We start from the raw sequence: 20,115 nt of genomic DNA on the forward strand, positions 1-20,115 counted from the left end.
AACCTCAAGCGCCAGATGCAAATAAAGCACGAGGTTGAAGCTTACACCTCAAAAAAAAAAAAAAACGCAGTCCGCGCACGTGCACTGCAGGTTCAGATTTTTTAGGTTGCATTGTTGCAGCTTATTGTTGGTTGGTTGGTTTATGGGGTTTAACGTCCCAAAGAGACTAAGGCCATGAGAGACGCCGTAGTGGAGGGCTTCTGAAATTTCAACCACCTGTGGTTCTTTAGCGTGCACTGACATCGCACAGTACACGGGCCTCTTGAATTTCTCTTCCAAATAAATTCAACCGCCGCGGCCGGGATCGAACCCGCATCTTTCGGGTCAGCAGCAGCGCCATAACCACTGAGCCACCGCGGCCAAAAGTGCCACTACTGGGGCTAGTTGGAAATACATTCTTGAAGGTATTGGTGAGCGCCATCAAAATACGGAAAAGAGACGAAGCGCTTCGTCCTGTGTGTTCGTCCCTTTTTCCGTATTTTGATAGCGCTCACCATTACCTTCAAGAATTATTGTTAAGGTGCCTCGATCCGTGTGCGCGCGACGCACGTGCGACGGAACGCCCTAGCGTGTGTTCTCTGGGCTGAATAGAATGTCGAATGCCCGCTGCTGCTTAGCATCGGTGGCGTCAGTCACTGCTGGAGCGCAGCCAGAACTGGCGTACCCCTGAGGTTCGTCAACGCATCTCAGCCTTTTCACATTGGAAGATTCAGGACCATGTCTGACGCCGCTAAACTTACGACGCCGAAAGGTGAGTTTTCGAACTTTGACAATGCCTGTACGTCTACTTGGCTTCACTGAAGGGGCTGCTGGCTCAATGTCGATCCGAAACGGGACGCTCGAATGCGCACCTGTGGGGGTTTGTCCAGGAAATCTTTTCATTCGGCACCTGCTGCAAGATGACATAGATTATCGCTGCTGTGTTGCCACACGACAGTTGGCTTTCGTAAGCTCTTGGCCTGTCGAATTCCCCAAGTTCAGTCAAGGTGGGGAAGGCCACGTTTCGATGGAGGCGGAAAGCTTGCGTGCTCTGCGATGTCAGTGCACGTTAATGATCCCCAGGTGGTCGAAATTATTCCGGAGACCTCCATTAAGGCACCGTTTTCTTCTTTCACTCTCTCCTTCCTCCCTTCCTTACTGCGCGGTTAGGGTATCAACCGAGGTATGTGAGACAGTTATTGCGTGATTTCCTTTCCAAAAATTGGCTGAGGCTTAGCTTGGTTAAGACTGGTAAATTTCCCCTGGCTGAGCCTAGGTTGGCTGGTGGTGTGTTTTGGTGGTGCTCTTAGTAAGGGTTATGTTATCAAAGTTAGTTAATGACGCTTAAGCTTCGCCTTTAGGAGTGGAACGCGACAGCGTGTTGTAGCGCTGCCAGGTAGTGCACGGAACGCCACCACCCGTTCGGCGCGATGCCTTGCCCTTTGAACGCGACGCTTTTTGAGAAAAGGAAATTACGCAGTAATTATCTGTCATCTCGGTGGACACCCGAACCGCACCGTACAGGATGGGAGGAACGCCACCACCCGTTCAGCGCGATGCCTTGCCCTTTGAACGCAAGTCTTTTTGAGGAAAGGAAATGGCGCAGTAATCCTCTGTCATCTCGGTGGACATCCGAACCGCACCGTAAAGCGGTGAGCCTCGCGCTCCTCCCGCTAAGGGGCGCTACAGCTGCTCACCGCTGTTGGTAGCTACCGCCGCTCCACACTGACGGCGCGAGCTGGGGCCCTGGTTTTTCGCAGCTGGTGTGACGTCACTCCGGCTGTAGCGCCCCTAGCGGAGGATCGCGAGGCTCACCGCTGTTGGTGCTCTAAGCGGTGGTGTGGTCCGGGCGCTATTATTTTTCTTTCCTTTTTACACGCCCACCCTAATTTTTGTTGGTAGCGAGGCTCACCGCTGTTGGTAGTTACCTTGCAGGGGCTTATTATTTTTATTTCGTTTTCGGCTGCCCCAACCTATTCTTTGTTGGTAGCTAGCGCCGCTCCACACTGACGGCGCGAGCTGAGGCCCTGGTTTTTCGCAGCTGGTGTGATGTCACAACAGAGGTCAACCTAAAGGTCAATGGTAACTACCGCCGCGCGACGCTGAAGGCACAAACCGCTAGAAGTATTGCTTTCGCAATAAAAATTGGCTGTGGTTTAGCTCTGTTTAAACCTGGAGTGACGCGATAGCTACAGCTGGCAGAGTGGAACTCGCTCAGTCGAATTGCAGAGTCGGTCTTTCACCGTTGCGTTTTGCTGGGCGTTCCTTCTTCATCTTCCTCCCTGGACGAGGATTCACAGTTACTGCCGCAATTTTCTTTCCTCAAATTCATTTTCTTCATTACGGCCCCTCTTTCTCTCTCTTCTTTCACTCCCACTTCCTCCCTTCCTCTACAAACGGATGAGGGGTGTCCACCGAAATATGTGAAACAGTTACTGGTTAATTTCCTTTCCTCAAATACAATTTTCGTTTTCTTCATTACGACCCCTCTTTCTGTTTCGTCCTTCACTCCCACTTCTTCCCTTCCAGTACGGTGGTGGTGGTGGTGAAAAACATTTATGGGCAATTAAATTTTTACAGAAAGGTGATTGGGGTAGGACCCTATTGGCCCTTTCCCCTCACAGTACTAGGTGGAGCCCCTATTCCGGGGCCCCATTGGCAAGCAACGCCGCCCGCGTCCGTTGAACCAAGGCCTTTTGGCTCTTTAGATCTTGACAGCCGAGCAGGACCGCCTCCCAGTCCTCTCTGGTGGGGTTGGGGTTGGGGGGGATAGATGGGTGCGGTTCGGGAGTAAATAAAATTACCGACGATTACGTTACTTCCTAATGCGAAATTTGAGCGCAGCAAATAGGCTGTTTCACCTTTTCGATAGATTGAGGCAAAGAAATCGAGCAACACATGTATGCGCTATCACAGAATTTTTTTTTTAGCAGACGGAGGACTTCCATCGGTCGTCTCGCTCATGGCTCAGAAAGAACTGGCAGATAATTTCGCAGTGGCGAACGGCAGCGGCAATTTCGGCTCGGGCGGTGCACATATACAGATCCGCCGCCACCGATCTGGCTCTCTGATTGCCACCGCACAGGGCGAACGGCAGCGGCAATTTCGGCTCGGGCGGTGCACATATACAGATCCGCCGCCACCGATCTGGCTCTCTGATTGCCACCGCACAGGGCGAACGGCAGCGGCAATTTCGGCTCGGGCGGTGCACATATACAGATCCGCCGCCACCGATCTGGCTCTCTGATTGCCACCGCACAGGGCGAACGGCAGCGGCAATTTCGGCTCGGGCGGTGCACATATACAGATCCGCCGCCACCGATCTGGCTCTCTGATTGCCACCGCACAGGGCGAACGGCAGCGGCAGTTTCGGCTCGGGCGGTGCACATATACAGATCCGCCGCCACCGATCTGGCTCTCTGATTGCCACCGCACAGGGGTTGCATTGGAGGAGGAGCGAAGAAAGGAATTAAGTTCGAGCCGGCGCTTTGACAACCGGAGACTCGCAGGAAGAGGGGGGAGGGGGGCGGCGTGTACACCCAGCGGCAAACGATGGGGGCAGAAGCGCGCGCAGCAAGCGGACAACACGATAAAGGGAGGAGGGAAGAGATAGCAGCGACTGACTGATGCCGCTGACGCCGATAGTGAGTCAACCCCAGCTGCGGATGAAAGGGGGGCGGAGCTGGTTACGAGGCCGACGCCGACGACAACGCCGCCGACGACGCGAAACCCAGGAACGGACGCCAAAGAGCTGCGCTCTAAAAAATTGTTTTTTAAGGAAAAGAAATGGCGCAGTATCTGTCTCGCATATCGGCGGACACTTGCACCGCGCCGTCAGATAAGGGAGGAAGGTGGGAGTGAAAGAAGAAAGAGGTGCCGTAGTGGAGGTCTTCGGAATAATTTCGACCACCTGGGGATCTTTAACGTGCACTGACATCGCACAGCACACAGGCGCCTCGTGCGTTTCGCCTCCATCGAAACGCGGCCGCCGCGAAGGCGAAACGCAAGAGGCGCCCGTGTGCTGTGCGAGTCAGTGCCCCAGGTGGTCGAAATTATTCCGGCGAAATTAGTGGAGGTCCTCGGTATAATTTCGGGTGTCCACCATGGCGGTTGCTAGGCAACGGCTCAAGGTCGGTGCGACCACGGCCGAGGTGCAACCACGGCGAAAGTGCTACCATCGGCGAAAGTGCCACAATGCTGAAGAGGCGAGGTGGCTGGCATAGTGTAGCTATCGCTACAGAAACCATTTTTTATTTGTTGGATGTCAGTGCACGTTAAAGACCCCCATGTCCTTCCCTCTTTCGTTCCTCATCCCTTCCCTCAGGATGCGGCTGGGGTGTCCACCGTGCAGCGAGATAGATAAGGCGTTTTTCCTTTCCTGAAACGGTGTTTTAGAGCGCAGCTCTTTGGCGCCCGTTTCTGCGTTTCGCGGCGTCGCCGTCGCCGTTGTCCGTTGTAACCAGCAGCGGACACCTTAGTCGCACTTAAATCTGGAAAACCAATGGAGCGGGTGTGTCCACTCTCCTGGGGGGAAGAGGGGGGGGGGGGGGGGGGGCATTTATGCGCCTTTCCTTTGCTTTCGAAGCTTCCGCTCTTCATCGGTTTCGCAGCATAAAGCGTGACTAGGGCGTCCACTGTCCCAGGAGGACAGTTATACACCTTTCCTTATCTGTTGTCAACGTGGCATGGACTCTGGTTATGAAGATAATTTGAAGGTCAAACTTTCGGCCACGGCGAAACTGGCTTTACCTTGTGCAGTGAAGCTCTCGCTATAAAAACTGCGGTGACGGCGTATTGGTCACATGCACGACCAGCGAAGCTGATCTGGTTCCCACGCCACGGGTTCGAGTCCACTGGCGGCCATGAAGTTGTTGTTTTTTTTATTTATTAGGTCATCTGTCTTCCTGACACTTGACGTCCCTTGCTACGTTTGCGTTGTAGCTGTCTTTACGGCCGCAGGCTCCCAGCTCCTCCGGTGGTGATAGGGTTAAAAATTTGGCAGCGCGCTTTGATTGGTCCATGCTTGTCACGTGACTCCTGCGACGTCATAATTGTCTCGACCAATCACACAATTTTCCGATATCCAGGGGAAATTTTTCTGATGTTTTGCCGGAAAGTTTAATCTGCCATTTAGAGGGCACAGCATAGAGATATATTTTTACTTTTCTCAACGCAGTGAAAACGCCCCCAGGGATTCTGTTGGGACCACAGAGGCTTCTGGCGTTGGCGGCAGCGATGACCGGCTGCATTTTAACCTACTTGACATTACTTGACCCCACCAGGCCCGAGAGCAGGATGGGACGATTTTCGAAGTCGTCGACGGCTTTCACCAGTCCACGGGAATCCACCTCGATGCTGAACGTGAACTGTACGTGTAGACATCTTTATTTTGAAATTTTAAGCGGGAAACCGCTTATGAGCACATTTTTTTAATATAATGTGAGACTTCACTATGACAACCAATATATCTGCAGATCACCTGACGGCATTCTTGCAATTTTTTTCTTCTGTTAACGTTTTTGCTATCGTCAAAACCTTTCCAGGTTGGCTTTCTATGGCAGTCTTAACTGTTCGTTTCGATCATTGGAAACACTGTAAAAGAAAGATTTTGCCACATCTGTAAAGAATGGGCCATTGCCTTAATATTTTCATAAGAGTATCTTGCAATTTTTCAATTTCAAAATTTTTCTCCAAGAATGTTGGACATGCGAATAACACGTTGCACAAATGTATTGAAAACTTCCGTACGAGCCACCTCAACCGTGCAAACGTAATGATGGGAATGCGGAGCTAGCGTGATATAGAAAATAACTTGTTCTGTACAATCTCTAGCTGTTTTTTGTTTGGTTTCCATATTTTTTTTCCTGTGGCTTTCACATGATGATCGTACGATGTGAATGCCGTAAAATGTACGTACTCAGTTTTCAACATATGGTTTCAGAAAGAGGCATAGGAAAGCGTACCGAAAAAAGTTTCAGGGGGCACTTCGTCCCTCTAAAGTGCTGCAAGGCGAATGCCTTTCCTGGCGCACTGTTTGGAACTGACTGCGAGACTGTTTGTGCTGTACTAGTGCTTTATTTGATACACACTTCGACTACACATTACAACTACACACCTTGACTGCCGACTTTGACTGCTTTTTTAGCACGACTCTCTCTCTGTTTCGATGAGTTCGGTTGTATCCATGACTCTGATCGCAGTAATGAGGTATGTAATGGGGTCACCCACGGACGCCTTACGCCCCCTGTCGAAGCGGACGACAACTATTTCATTAGTTGTCGTGTGCTCCAAAAGGGGGCGCCAGGCATCCGGGGGTGACCTCATAACTGCGAATCCGCGCACTCTGACGTCATAACTATTTGTACCAACCGAAAAGCGTAACACCTCTTCTGACAACCTTCTGTCGACAAGCTTCTGTCGACAACGATGAGGCATTAAAGGTTTTCGCCTTAACAAGTAAGCGGATAGCTTGAAAGCTGCACCAGGAAAGCGAGCTCCCTGGCCGCTTTCACTTCCTTGGACGTAAACTCCTCATCCCCACACCGCCGTTCTGTTGTGACGGCAGCTGTGCGAGCGTGATGCACGGGTACTGCGTTGCAGTTTCGCCAGAGCGTGTTCTTTTGTACATGTTGATCGCAGTTATAATCGCACTCAAAGCGCAGTTGTCGCTGCCAGAAGAACGACATATCGGACGAGTTGGTTGCTTTTTTTATAGGTATTTAGAGAACATCGCTACCAAACATAACACAAAGTAGGGAAGATATACACGATACTGAAATTACAACTTTGCCTTGTCGCTGTGGGGCATGGAGGAAGGAGAGAACTGAGGAGAGACAGTTGCGTCACATCTTTTGAAGCCGGCTCCCCCCTGCTGCCTCCCTACTTGGCCTCCGTCTCAGCGAGCTTGCGCATGCGCAGCTGACAATGCAACAGACGACGCTGCTGCGCCCAGCGGCCAAATACTCCCAGAAGCCCTTGCGGAAGCACGTGACTTGCGGCACACTTTTTTGGCATGTAGCTCGGATAGCGAGGGCCTCTCCTGAGTTTTCCTCCCTCCAAGAATATGAGTCAGAAAGGCCAATGTATTAACGTAAGGCTTTTAGAGCGCCATAATTTTTTAGAGAAGAACTCAACCAACGTGGAAAAACATTGTTTCCCGCTCAAAAGTATACCGTTTTTGTTGATAGTTAAATATTGTATGTTAGCAATGAGCTAAGGAAACGGATAGAGGCAAGGGCTTTCTCATTACACGGAAAGCAAATGGGTGTATTAGCCAGCCTTTCGTAGCATAGACTTCTAAGGAAGGCTTGCTAAACAGCGGAGGGCGATTGGTGATGATCACACGTGTGATCAGGAGGCAATTTTAGAAGTTACAAGTGCAGCGTAATGGCTACAAGCATGCGCGCATGCTTGAGGACTCTCATGCTCGACCGAGAAATCGGAACTGCTGAGAGTCTGGAGAGGCAAGCAAAACCGGACCGTCCCAACCAACGAGGACCTAAAACTCAACGTCTACATAGAAGGGACGCCCATACCCGAAAAGACAACAATAAGAATTTTGGGCATGTGGGTTCAATCCAACCAACGCAGTACTCACACTTTTACCCTACTGAAAGCAACAACGCTACAAGTCGCACGCATGATCACCCGCATCACCAACAGGCGACATGGCATGCGTGAAGAAGACACACTAAAACTAGTCAGAAGCCTAGTAGTTAGTCGAATCACGTACAGCCTACCCTACCAGTGCCTCAACAAAAATGAAATACAACAAGCGGATGCCCTGCTACGCAAAGCGTATAAGACAGCGCTCCGACTACCACGCAACACGTCTACAGAAAAACTCATGGCCCTGGGATTACACAACACCTTTGAGGAGCTACGAGAGGCGCAGCTTGAGTCGCAAAAACTCAGGCTGTTGCAAACAACGACAGGAAGAGCGCTCCTGCAGAGGCTCGGATACCGCGAGCAGATGCGAGAAATGTCGAGGACGGCAACGATCCCCGACAAGCTTCGCAAGACCCTCAAGGTAGCGCCAATACCAAAAAACATGGATCCCAACCTCCATCGAGGCAGAAGAGAAGCGAGGGCCGAATTCATCGAGAAAACATACGCTCCTCAAGCCACGACCGTGTATACAGACGCGTCTTGGAGAGGAGGAGATACCAAAATCGCTGTAGCGGCGGTGGTCGATTCGTCTTTACGCGAAATGACCAGCGCGTCTCTCCGAGGCTGCACAGCTGCAGAGTCCGAGGAAGTAGCCGTTGCTCTAGCGGTGGCGGAGGGCTATAGAACCGGGCGGTCACTAACAATACTTACGGACTCTCAAACAGCCTGCCGAAATTACATGAATGGCAGGATAGGTCGTCACGCGCTCCGTATACTCCTCGCAGCGAGTGACAGAATTAAAAACCGGGAAGAACAAAACGACAAGATCCGACACAAAATTGTGTGGGTACCGGGGCACACGGGGGTGGCAGGGAACCGAGAGGCCGACAGGATAGCTCGAGGATACATTACTTTCCGAGCTTCCGACGAGACCGCGGAACTCGCGCCAGCACCCAGGGATTACTCGGCCATTCTACAAAACTATAGAGGCAGAAGAATGCGATATCCCCCACCGCACAAATCTCTCAGCAAAGAGGAAGCTGTCACTTGGAGACAATTACAAACAGGCTCTTTCCCAAACCTACATATACTAAACAAAATGCACCCTACGATATACACGAACAAATGTCCCTGGTGCGACGAAAAACCTACTCTATACCACATCACATGGGCCTGCCAAAACATAGACGTGGTCCCCAAAATACAAAACCCGAGTGCGGAGCAATGGGAGACTCTGCTGTCCAGCGACCGCTGCGAAGACCAACAAGGTCAGGTACAGCGAGCTCAACGGGCGGCAGTGGCCAGCGGAGCCCTGGACTGAGGGCAACCGACCACTGATTAGAGGCGGACGACTTCGACAGAGAAGGCTCCTGGGGGTAGAACCAAGACGTCTCTGAAGATGCCCCCAAACCGCAGGAAAAACCATTAGTGTAAATAAAGTTTTCCCTTCCTTGGGGTTTGACTACAAATTTCAGGCACGTTTTCCCAGTAAACTTAATCGTAAATTCAGCGCCTTTTATGCCTTTTGTACTTTTTCATTGTTCAGCTGCGTCGCTTTTAATTCGCGATTTTATATTTCATCTGCTGGGATGCTTCGCAAAGGCCCGCGCGCTATTGCAGGGATTTTCCTTGCTTACGTGGTCTCTCTGAATTTCCTCGTTTGCACAGTAAGGTCATGATGCGGGATGCAGATTCTGAGAGATTTAGCACAGAATTGAAAATGGCGTGGCACACATTTGAAGCTTCCACGTTGTATTATTGTGTAGGAATAGGGGAGAGATGAATAGAAAGCGGATGTAGCATTCGGATATAGGTTAGGCTCAAGAAAAGCATATAGGCTATAGGATATAGGTTGGGCTCAGGTTAGCCCAGGATAAGTTTGTGAGGAGACCCGAACAGTTCAGTAGGATTCCAAAGTTTAGCGTCCTTGCATAGGCGGCTTGGTACCAACAGACCCAGCAAAAATAAGATTCCAAGTTCATAAAGTGACTATGATTGGGGATTGGACAACGTAGCCCTTAAAGACAATATGAGTGCAGCGCTCATTAAAACGATCAAAATAGGAAGAAACAGGAAATGCACCGTATAGGCGCTGTTTTTGAATAGTACTACCTGCCTGCAGACACAACACGGCAGAAAAATTCAGGGGGAAATTAGTTGACCTAAAGTGCGATGAGGCGAAAACATTTTGAGCGGCGTTGCTGCTTCTGTCACTGATGTGTGGTTAAGATGTTAATTAAGTACGCAATTGTTTGTGAATCGTAAATGCTGGAGAAAATGGAGGGCGTTTGGGAGTCATCCGTTTGATTCGACGCCTCTCTGGAAACACTCTGCAGCGTCCTAGACAAGGAGAACTACATATGCGTTGGCAGGAAGTAGCGTAGCCATTAGCACGCTCGGCTGCGGAACGGAAGGATGGTGGTTCGAATCCCATCGTGCACCTCCTGCTGACAACCTTCTGTCGGCAACGATGAGGCATTAAAGGCTTTCGCCTCAATACTGCCGTGACGACACCACGTACTGAGCGGGTCGACACGGAACGGAGAGGCGATGAGACACCGCTAGATTCAGGTGGAACAAAACAGATGTATTGAAGAATTACATATTACCGAGCACAATATGCAGAGGCTGGGGCAAGGGCGTCCGCGGAACTTTTTTAGGGGGGGGGCAAGGGGGGGGGCGGGGGGGGGGGGGGGCACCCGATGGCCGGGTATGGGGGAGGCTGTAGGATAGCTTTAAAAAGGAACTATTTGTGGTCTAAACTGTGCGCATGAAACAAGAATTGGAAACAGCAAATTAGTGCTAGGCTTGCAGAACAAACATTGGAATTTATTAATGAACATAGAATTGAACTCAATAAGCAAAATCCGATAAGTTAATATCACCTAAGCGTGCTAATCAAGCTCTCCTGTGTAGATTTTTACTAGTGCATAAATAGGCGCCTGCGGCATTCCCCGTCTTCTCCGGGCCTCCCGCCGGCTTGGGTCTTTTCTCCTCCGGCCGGCGCTACTGTCACTCTTGCGTGGAGTGCTTGGCCAGTTGAACGCTTGTCGGCGTGCGAGTAAAGATGACGGCCAGGTTGTTGGCATTCGGACTGTAATGAGTGTTGACCCCCGAAACCCGATGGTTCCTGGCGCCGTACAGTCTCTTGCTCAAGCGCCTCCGGGGTCCCAGGAAGGGAAGATGCCGCCGGAGATAGCGGCACTCCGGAGACACGCAGCGCACTCTCGCACTGCACTGACAGGTTGCTAAGCTTTGCAATTTACACAATAACAACAATAAGAAGAATTTAGACGCAAGACGTCGTTAGCACTGCTCTTTTTTTTGCATTCCAGCGCGATTTCATGTTCGCAAGGAATTTCGTAGCTTTAGGTTACTCCAGAAGAATAAAAAGCCTGAGTGAAATCTTCAGTGTTCCCTCCTCTAGCGATCGTTCTGGCTTGCAAAGCTTGATGAGTATGTTTAACTGATACGAACGCTTATTTTATTTCATTTTCAACAGGGGCGAAATGTCCAAGCGAAAACGAGTTTCGGGCACAGCAGTACTTCAGCCCCTGGGAAGAGCGTCTTGCGCAAAAGTTACGCCTTCTTTCGCAAACCACTCCCAAGATGGAAGAAGAACGGTGGCACGCTGTCAGCGCTGATGTGCACATCTTCACCGCTTTTCTGGTGACCACAGTAGGGCGCGCCATCCACATTACCAGCCTCGTCCGGAAGCGGCTGACTGAAAAAGACGCCTCCAAAGCGCTTCCTCTTCTAGTGTGCCTTGTTCGGTCCTCTAATCGGACAACCGAATATGCCGCTAGCATCAAAATAATGTGGACCTGGAACAGGGACAAACCCGCCTTCAAGAATGCCTTAATCCTGTGTCCGCCACCGGACAAAACAAGTCTCGCTGCTCCTGACATTCAGGTTGCTGTCACATTTCGAGGTACGCGCAATAGTTCGCTCAGGTGGCTCCAGCTTCACATTCCTTCGGAAAAAGCCAAGGAGAAGTGCTGCGCTGTCTGTGTCCAGCCAATTTACGGCTCTTCCATCAGCCTCTGGAAGGTCGTGGAATTCATCGCCCACTACAGACTACTGGGAGCGGCCCGATTCTACTTCTACGACCTCGAAATGTCCCTCGACGTGAAGCTCCTCCTTGGCACACTGCAAGCTGCTGGAATCGACATAACAGTCGTTGCATTCAAACTTCTCCTTAAGGCTTCAAATATGGATATTCTCGTTCAGACTCGCGGCCAGTTGCCGGCCATGTACGACTGTATCTTCCGATCCATGTCCGAGGTGGAGTACTACATTTCCGTCGACCTCGACGAGTTAGTTATTCTGCCACTCAATGTCAACTTCACGACGATGCTCCGACGGGAAGAGCGTAAATTAGGCGAGGAACAATTGGGAAGCCTCATAATCAGCAGCAGGTTATACTGCGCCGAATATCCTATGGCTACCCTTCACGCCATTAATGGGCACCTACCTCTTCAAATGAGAACCTTCACGTACTATTGCGAAGAAGAAGCGCACGTGCAATACTCCGGATACAGAAAGTATGTCGCCCGTGCCAGGTCTGTTTGCAGCGCCGGTGTTCACTCCGTCGATAAGCTCTGCGGCAATGCTAAGCAGATATGGGTGGACACGTCTGTGGCTGTGTTCAATCATTACCGACGCTGCTGCGACCTTCGTAGAGTTCCCAGCTGTACTACCAGCAGGGTTAGTTTTCACGAACCCCCACGAGAGTACTTAGCAGGCATTGAAAGGGATCTCGCCGTAATGACTATGATATCTATTTCCCAAAGTACAAGCCAGTGAAGAAATAGCTGTGTATCACATTGCCACTCATTACATGTCGCTGTGACGGGCCCGAATAAAGGTACCGAAAAAAGACGCGTATTTCGTAATTAACAGTATATTTTTGTTTAATTTATTGGGGCTTAACGTCCCAAAGCAACTGAGTCTATGAGGGACGCCGTAGTGAAGGACTCCGGAAATTTCGACCATGTGGGGTTCTTTAACGTGCACTGACATCGCAGTATGGTGAATTGGACTCAGTATGCTCATTGGATTGTTTGACTTCGTCGCAGGCGTTGCAGACTACCGTTGTGGTGTATAAATGCGTAACGCGCTGAGGAAGGGATTCCATGTGTGAAATTCTTTGTTTCTTAATGCTGCATCTTAGAAGCAAGTTGCGCATGTGCGCTTAGCTTGCAAATGAAACGAAATAAAAGCTTTACTCTCTATCGAATTCGTTAAACACCAAGATGACGAAGATCCTCGCCATCTGGAAACGCTTTATCACCGACTTCGCCTGAACGCTGCATTTAGGAAAGCGGTCGATTAAACAGTCCGCTCTGTGGCGGCTGCGGCTCGGTAGAAACAATGGAACATAATCCTTAGCGTGCCTTAGGCAGCACAGACATGCAAGCAACTTTTGTTTGCATATTCAAAGGACATTGGACATCTTGACAAACTCGAATTTCACGAAACCTGGCGGCTTGCCGAGACCGCTGCCCTGAAGATCGCAGAGGTAGGTTAACCGGGTGTTGCTGTAGGATTTCAGTGCTCCACAGGACAGCAAAGTGCAAATTTCGCAGTTCGTGCGATTTCATTATTCACGAGTTTCTCGCTTCCTGTGGCCTCTTTTGCTGAGGCTTTGGGGTTAATATACGTCAGGCGAAGCTGCGACAATTCTGAGAAACAAAACGGGCTGAATAAAGCTTTCTTGCATGAAAAAAAGGCGAAAACATGGAAACTGTCCGAGATCGGCGGGTGTATTCATATCGATTTCAATGGGCGAGCTCGCTTTATAGCAAAGAGCATGCGTCTGTGACGCCACCTGGAGGCTTGCCGAGACCGCTACCCTGAAGATCGCAAAGGCAGGGTGTGGCTGACGACAGCGGTAATTTGAAATCATACCTTCTGTGATGTCACGCTGAGTTTCCCTGCACTCCTCTTGTGTATTGCGGAGAAGCGCAAAATTCAATCGTCGATTACGCCACTATTTTAAATGCTAGTGCGAAAACACTTGGCATGGTTTACCTACAACGTATATAGATTTGAATCCTTGAATATCACGAAATTCTCAGAAAAGTGCTGCAGTTGCCCTTTAAAGCCAACATCTTGTGGATCGCCAGTCGCCTTTATTAAGGTCCTGATGACAGCCTTCGATTTTAAACGGACAGGTCATTTTTCATTTTTTTAGCGACCGCTTCACTTCATGAGCATTTGGTGCCGTACTTCCGTATAATTTCAATGGCGACGTTGTGCAAGATGTCATTCGCCCTGTATCCGAGGGCAAAATCTGCGTGGCGGAAAGTCTTATCGGGAACCACGTGGTGAAGGACAACATTGGAGCCGAGTCTGGCAACCATGTCTTGTACGTCGTACTTGTCAGCCGCAATGTCTTCCAACGCGGAGAACAAGGCCACCGGCACTTGAATGCGCTCCAGGGGGTAAGGGAGTGGTGTAATCTGCGGGTTCCAGAGCGAAAGCAAAATACAGTCAGCTAAGGATTGCTCAGTCCCTTCCCAGCACTAATGACGCAAAGTGAAAGAATCTGAGCGACGAATGGTCGTCAGGTTTTTTATCCTTGCGGTTCCTGAACCTTACAAATGTTTGTAGGCAGCCTACATACTGTCCATAGACTTTTGTCTAGGAAGTCTACAGACTGTCCACAGACAAAGCATAGAGAATAGTGTATTGTTAAATCAAATACTATCGACAGTCTACACACAATATATAGATATAGTAGACTTTTGTCTACAGACAGTCTATAGACTGCGAACAGGCAGATGGAAATATCTATAGGAAGGCAATAGAGTCTCTAGGCAGTCAGTGGACTGTCTATAGACTACTTTTATAAGTGGACACCCTTCACTTTCTTTGGCACTGTCCGTACTCTGTATCTCTGCGAACCTCTGCCATCTCCCATATGTACACCCCATATTCTTCCTTTGAGTCAAGGCTCGAGAACTCATCGGCTCCGGCACCCAACACGTACACCCTAGGGCCCCGGGCTTTAGACCTGGCAATCTCGGGCAATATGTCCCCAATACAGATTACAACATCCCCGCCCCAGAATTCTGGCATGAAGTTAATAAGGTTTTCTTCGTCTTTTGTGCTCCCTTTCTGAGTATTTACTGAGCCGGTTAGCTATTTGGCAACAGTAGACAAGGAATGTTTCGTCTGTCGAGCATCAGCGTGTTTCTTGCGATGCAAGTGGAAGGTGATACATTAAGATGTTACTTATCATAGATGACAAGTCTCAACTTAGTATGGTGAGATTATGTTTTGCTTAACCTATATGCTGTTTCTTGCGGCAAACTTAAACCCTTTGTTTCTTAGCCATTTATGATCAAGATATAATTGGTTTACGGAAGCAAGTTTGCTTTCACGAGAAAAGGCTCGTTTCAGGCCCTCGCTTGTTTCGAACTTTTAAAAGCCACGGATGTTTTAATCAGAATACGAGGTTCCTGAAAGGCACAAGTAAGTTTTAGCCATCAAACAAATAAAAACATTTCCATCCAGGCTCGTGTCTGGCGCATGATGACCGTAGCTGCTTCCTTATCCATAGGAAACCCGGTATAACTAATCAAATAAGCAAAATTAACTATTTAACTAATCGGCACATATAATAATCGACAAATACTCAACCATCATCATCAGGCTGACTGCGACCACTGCAAGGCGGAGCCCTCTCCCATGTCTCTCCAATTAACCCTGTCCTTTGCCAGTTGCGGCCACCGTATCCCCGCAAACTTCCTAATCTCATCCGCCCACCTAACTTTCTGCCGCCCCCTGCTACGCTTGCCTTCTCTTGGAATCCCCTCCTTTGCCTTTAAGGACCAGCGGTTGTCTTACCTTCGCATTACATGCCCTGCCCAAGCCCATTTCTTCCCCTTGATTTCGACTTGGATGTCATTAACCCGCGTTTGTTCCCTCACCCACTCCGCCCGTTTCCCATCTCTTAACGTTACACCTATCACTAAACTAGGGTGGCTGAATCCTGGCCTGGATCGAGAGTGGGTTGTTGGCTCTGATCATTAGGATGAGGCTGCACCCTGTTTTGATTATTTAATTCCATTAGCCCTGGAATTTGTTTTGTAATAGGGTGGAGAATTCCGGTGCGACCGGGATTCGAACGGGGTTCCTATTGCACGCTAGGTGGAAGCTCTACCTGTACGCGATCGTCACATCCTTGTTGCTTTCATTCGAAAGCTAAATATGCGCACCGCAAGAGAACGCGGAGAAAAATAGCACTGCTAGTATATCAGACATTGTGCAAAGAGGCATTAATTAAAAGCCACGCAGGTGGTGCCCACTGAGTAATGCGTGCGACCTTGCGCAATGTGTGCGACGATAAGTACCCAAGCGCTTCAGCTACGAAAGCTGGAGGGGGAGGGGGGGAGTTCTCTTCCTGCACATGCGATGACACCAGTTGCACAAGTAATAGTAATAACGAAAATAAAGGGCGGTTGTCTGACGGCAGCTACAGTGAATACTGCATGCGTCGCCCACACGAACGGGTTGCACAAGGATATCATTGTATAAAAACAAAAAATATCATTTTTGATGCTGTTAAGTTTTTACGGAGAACTTGATAGCTCAGAGCATGAATGACGTGAACGGCTGATCTACGCGCAGTTTCTAAAGTAAGAGAGAGTGAGAATGATGAACGGAAAGAGACGGGAGGTTGTGAAGTATAGTAATATTTCTTGTCGGAGTCATAGCCTCAGTTATTACCTACATGCCCATTGGTCAACAAAGTTGAATTTTCACAAATTAGCTATTTACCTTCATATTCGAAATATTTTATATATTCGCGTACCACTACATTTAAACTTTCGAGCAGTGGTTTAGTAAGAAAAACAGAGTGCTTTGCAGGTTTCTGATAAGCCTCAATGCGCAAAAGCCGGAAATAAGCAGGTTTTAAGCTGTTGGAAGGTAAGGAAACGCTTGAGATTTATTTCACGGTGACGCAGCGAGTAATGGAAAAGGAAAAGGTAAGTATTACATCAAGAGAACGGAAGACCGCGCAATGGGTTAGGGAACAACCGCTAGTTAATGATCTCGTTTCAAATCAAGGATAGGAAATTGATGACAGTAAGGCAGCTAATGCGGCGAACATGTAACTGGTCATCCCGAGTGAATTCCAAGCGAAGGCAAACGTTGCAGGGGCGCGGCGGCAGTAAGTCAGGTTGGCAGATGAAACGAGACGAAGGTGATGATGAGTGAGGAGATGATTACTAAACTTACACTCGTGCCCATGCTAATGCCGGACTGAACTACTGCTGGAATGTATTGGTGTGCGAATATATATATATATATATATATATATATATATATATATATATATATATATATATATATATATATATATATATATATATATATATATATCAAATATTTTGAACATGAAGGCGAATTGTTAATTTGGAACACAGAATCAAAATCGAATAATGGAGAGGAGATACATATACAACAATTATAATGAATAACGTTGCTTTTTACTTAGTGTTTTCTTTTTTGGTTCTGTCTCTACTTTCCATTCGTGCGAAAAAATGATGTCTCAAGATTTCCCTCCTGTACTGCCGAGTTGAAAAAGGGGGCAGGACCCTTGTCAAGCTTACGAGCTTTTTAGTCTTCTCCTTCTCTATTTAGAGAAAATGAAACGTTGATTGATTGATTGATTGATTGATTGATTGATTGATTGATTGATTGATTGATTGATTGATTGATTGATTGATTGATTGATTGATTGATTGATTGATTGATTGATTGATTGATTGATTGATTGCGCAGCTTTTAGTTCCATCAGAAAAGACTTTGCTCCCCGCCCACAGCACGCAGGCCTCGGAGACAGAGATTTGCGCGTCCACGGTTAGAGGCTGACTGGCAGCCATTGATTAATATCGGCCTCTTCCGCCAGGTGGATGGTGGTGCGCTGTGTATCGTGCTGGGTCATGCCGGCATATGGCACGTGATGCGCACCGTGTTGCGCGTCAACCGAGAACGGCCTATATAAGCGCCCACAATAAACCCAGCGGGAGCATTGCCGCTCCCGGATTCGTAGTCGAATGTCAGTCCCTTATCAGCCTGTCTGGGGCTGATACATGGTGTGAGAAGTGGGATTTGGTGGAACCCCGCGTTAGCGTCGAGGCGACTGAAAAATTTTGCGCCGGATAGCTCCGCCTCAATATCTTCGCGTTGTGGCATCTGGTAGTGCTCCCGTTTCAAACATGCGTTTACATTTCTTGGATCCATGCACACCCTGAGGCTACCATCTTTTTTCCTCACACTAACAAGAGGACTTACCCAATCAGTGGGCTCGTCCACTTTGCAGATGATGTTCGCCTTTTCCATGCGCAAGAGTTCTTTCCGCAGGGGTTCCCGTAACGCCAAGGGGACGCGACGCGCTGCTTGGATCACCGGAACTGCATCGTCACGAAGCACCATCCGATATTCTCGCTTCGCGCAACCAGTGCCTTCGAAAAGGTGGGGAAATTGCTGTACTGCTGGGGCAACCTTGTCTGCGGTCACGGAATCCACAGCACGGGACAGTAGTGTAAGGGATTCAGCCAGTCCCAGACCTAAGATGGGCTGGCCCCGCTTCACAACGAAGAAGTCTGCTAGGCACCGACGATCGTTGATCGTGACTACTTGAGTTGTCACTCCGCAGTGCATGATTGCATTCCCGCTATAGGACCGCAAGACGGAATTACTTGGCCTCAGGCGTGGCTTCGTTCGGAATCTGTTGTACACAGACAGTGGTAATAGATTGGCTTGGGAGCCAGTGTCCACTTTGAATGCAACCTGCTGTTCTCCAACTTGGGCATTAACAATCCAGTCCATTTTCTGGATTCCGCATACGGTGACGTCCAGTATTTCGAAGTCCTCATTTTCGTGTTGCACTCCGGCAACCTCATGCTTTCTGCAGCAAACCGCGAAATGATTTCTGCCTGCACAAGCGCGGCAGATTTTGCCAAAGGCGGGGCATTTCCTTGGCTCGTGTCTTCTGTTACACTTAGAGCACTGGAACGCATTTTTCAGCCCTTGGCTGCGACGTGGATACCCTTTTTCGGCAGCGTCCACTTTTGCCTCGTTACTTTGCCATGCTTCGTTGTGTTTGCTCGCCACTTCTGCGGCCTTGCATATTTGTTCTGCCTTTTGGAGCGTCAAATTCTTCTCTCTCAGCATTTTTTTCCCTTAGTTTACCGCTGCAGGTACCAAACACGATTTGGTCGCGAATCATTGAATCGGAAAGCAGTCCGAAGTCACAGTACCTTGCTTGCTTGCGCAGGTCTCGTATGAAGTGCTCCACTGGGCTGATACACGCTGGAGCTCAGAATCCAGGCTTCATGGCAGGTTCTCCCAGGCTTCTCTATGGTCAATATTTTTGCCCGCGTCGGAAAAATTTGGGCACTCCCAAATGATGTAGTCGAGGGTCCCTCTCACCCCACAGTCTGAACTAGAAAGGCAGATGTGACATCCACCATTTTCGCAGCAATAGCTCAACGGGTCATTCCCAGCTCAGTGCTTTCCAGAACACAAATACTAACCGTTCCTTGTAATAAGCGAGTTTCACGCAAGAAATCTGAGTCGTTTGCGCGAAGCCCTCGTGGATAAAGCACGAAACGTTGCCACTAAGCGCGCAGGGTCGTCGACCGGAGAGCGTTTAGCAATATTCCTTTCACGGGCAACAGTAAATCGATAAAGCAACCGAATTGGTGACAGATTGGTGTCGTCACTGATTTTATGACGTCATAATTAACTAAGAGTAAAAAAACTTGACAATTGCAAAATTGTAAAAATTCAAGACTGCTGTCGGTGAAAGGATATATTGATTGCTATAATGAAACATCGCAATGTTTTCGTCTCTTTTAAATTTTACGAAGTTCCCGTCACTGCGGCGTAGTCTTCAGGACTAAAGAAAACAGCCAATTTTGCTATGAAGTTTGTTTTATTTCTCGCACATTCTTATGACAACGTTAGTGAATTATTTGTGCTTGCGAATGTAGGTGTCTGCAAATGTTGTAAGGCTTTATACTCTTCTCAACACTTTACTCAAATGCTTTTTCAGTACACCACCACTTCAACTTACGCTCGAAGCTGGGCAACTCCGTAGGTATTCATAACTAAAAAAATGGCTGAGGCTTAACTTGGTTAACCCTGTTGAGATGCGAAGCATATTGTGGTTTGACTTAAACGTGTAGTTTAGCCTTCATCGTGGGGGAAGACAACGGCATGGCTACAGCGGAACGCCGACTAACCCCGAGACGCGCGTTGGGTGAGCGCCTGGATTGCCACGGAAGCCGCGTCCACCTGCCCGATGGAGCGAGCGTTTCACCTACACCGAGTGTGAACGCGCGTTCGAAATGCGCGGGAATGCCGCTCGAGGACATTCCGGCGTCTGTGCGATGGCATCGTTCTCCCTCTCCCAGCGCGTGACGGCGATCTGTCGTGACGTCATTGTGTCACGTGGTGTGACGTCACCATACCACGTGGTCTGCACGGCGTGCAATCGCAGCGACGGCA

At 49.1% G+C, this 20,115-nt stretch overlaps 1 protein-coding gene across 1 annotated transcript; it reads left to right on the forward strand.

Annotated features, from left to right (window-relative positions):
- The first annotated feature begins 717 nt into the window (after positions 1–717).
- On the forward strand, positions 718–12,393 carry LOC149330614 (uncharacterized). The gene is made up of 3 exons (XM_089559462.1): positions 718–751; positions 5,156–5,347; positions 11,090–12,393. The coding sequence occupies exons 1-3, from the start codon at positions 718–720 to the stop codon at positions 12,391–12,393; spliced, it is 1,530 nt and encodes a 509-aa protein (XP_089415588.1).
- Positions 12,394–20,115: the final 7,722 nt, after the last annotated feature.

This window comes from Amblyomma mixtum, chromosome 9 (assembly GCF_055824585.1).
Source record: "Amblyomma mixtum isolate Tamu chromosome 9, ASM5582458v1, whole genome shotgun sequence".
In the NCBI taxonomy this organism is placed as follows: Eukaryota; Metazoa; Arthropoda; class Arachnida; order Ixodida; family Ixodidae; genus Amblyomma; species Amblyomma mixtum.

Coding starts and splice junctions, on each gene's coding strand:
- LOC149330614 (XM_089559462.1), top strand. CDS start 718: ATGTCTGACGCCGCTAAACTTACGACGCCGAAAG. Junction 752..5,155: donor TAAACTTACGACGCCGAAAG/GTGAGTTTTCGA, acceptor TTCTCAACGCAG/TGAAAACGCCCCCAGGGATT. Junction 5,348..11,089: donor CTCGATGCTGAACGTGAACT/GTACGTGTAGAC, acceptor CATTTTCAACAG/GGGCGAAATGTCCAAGCGAA.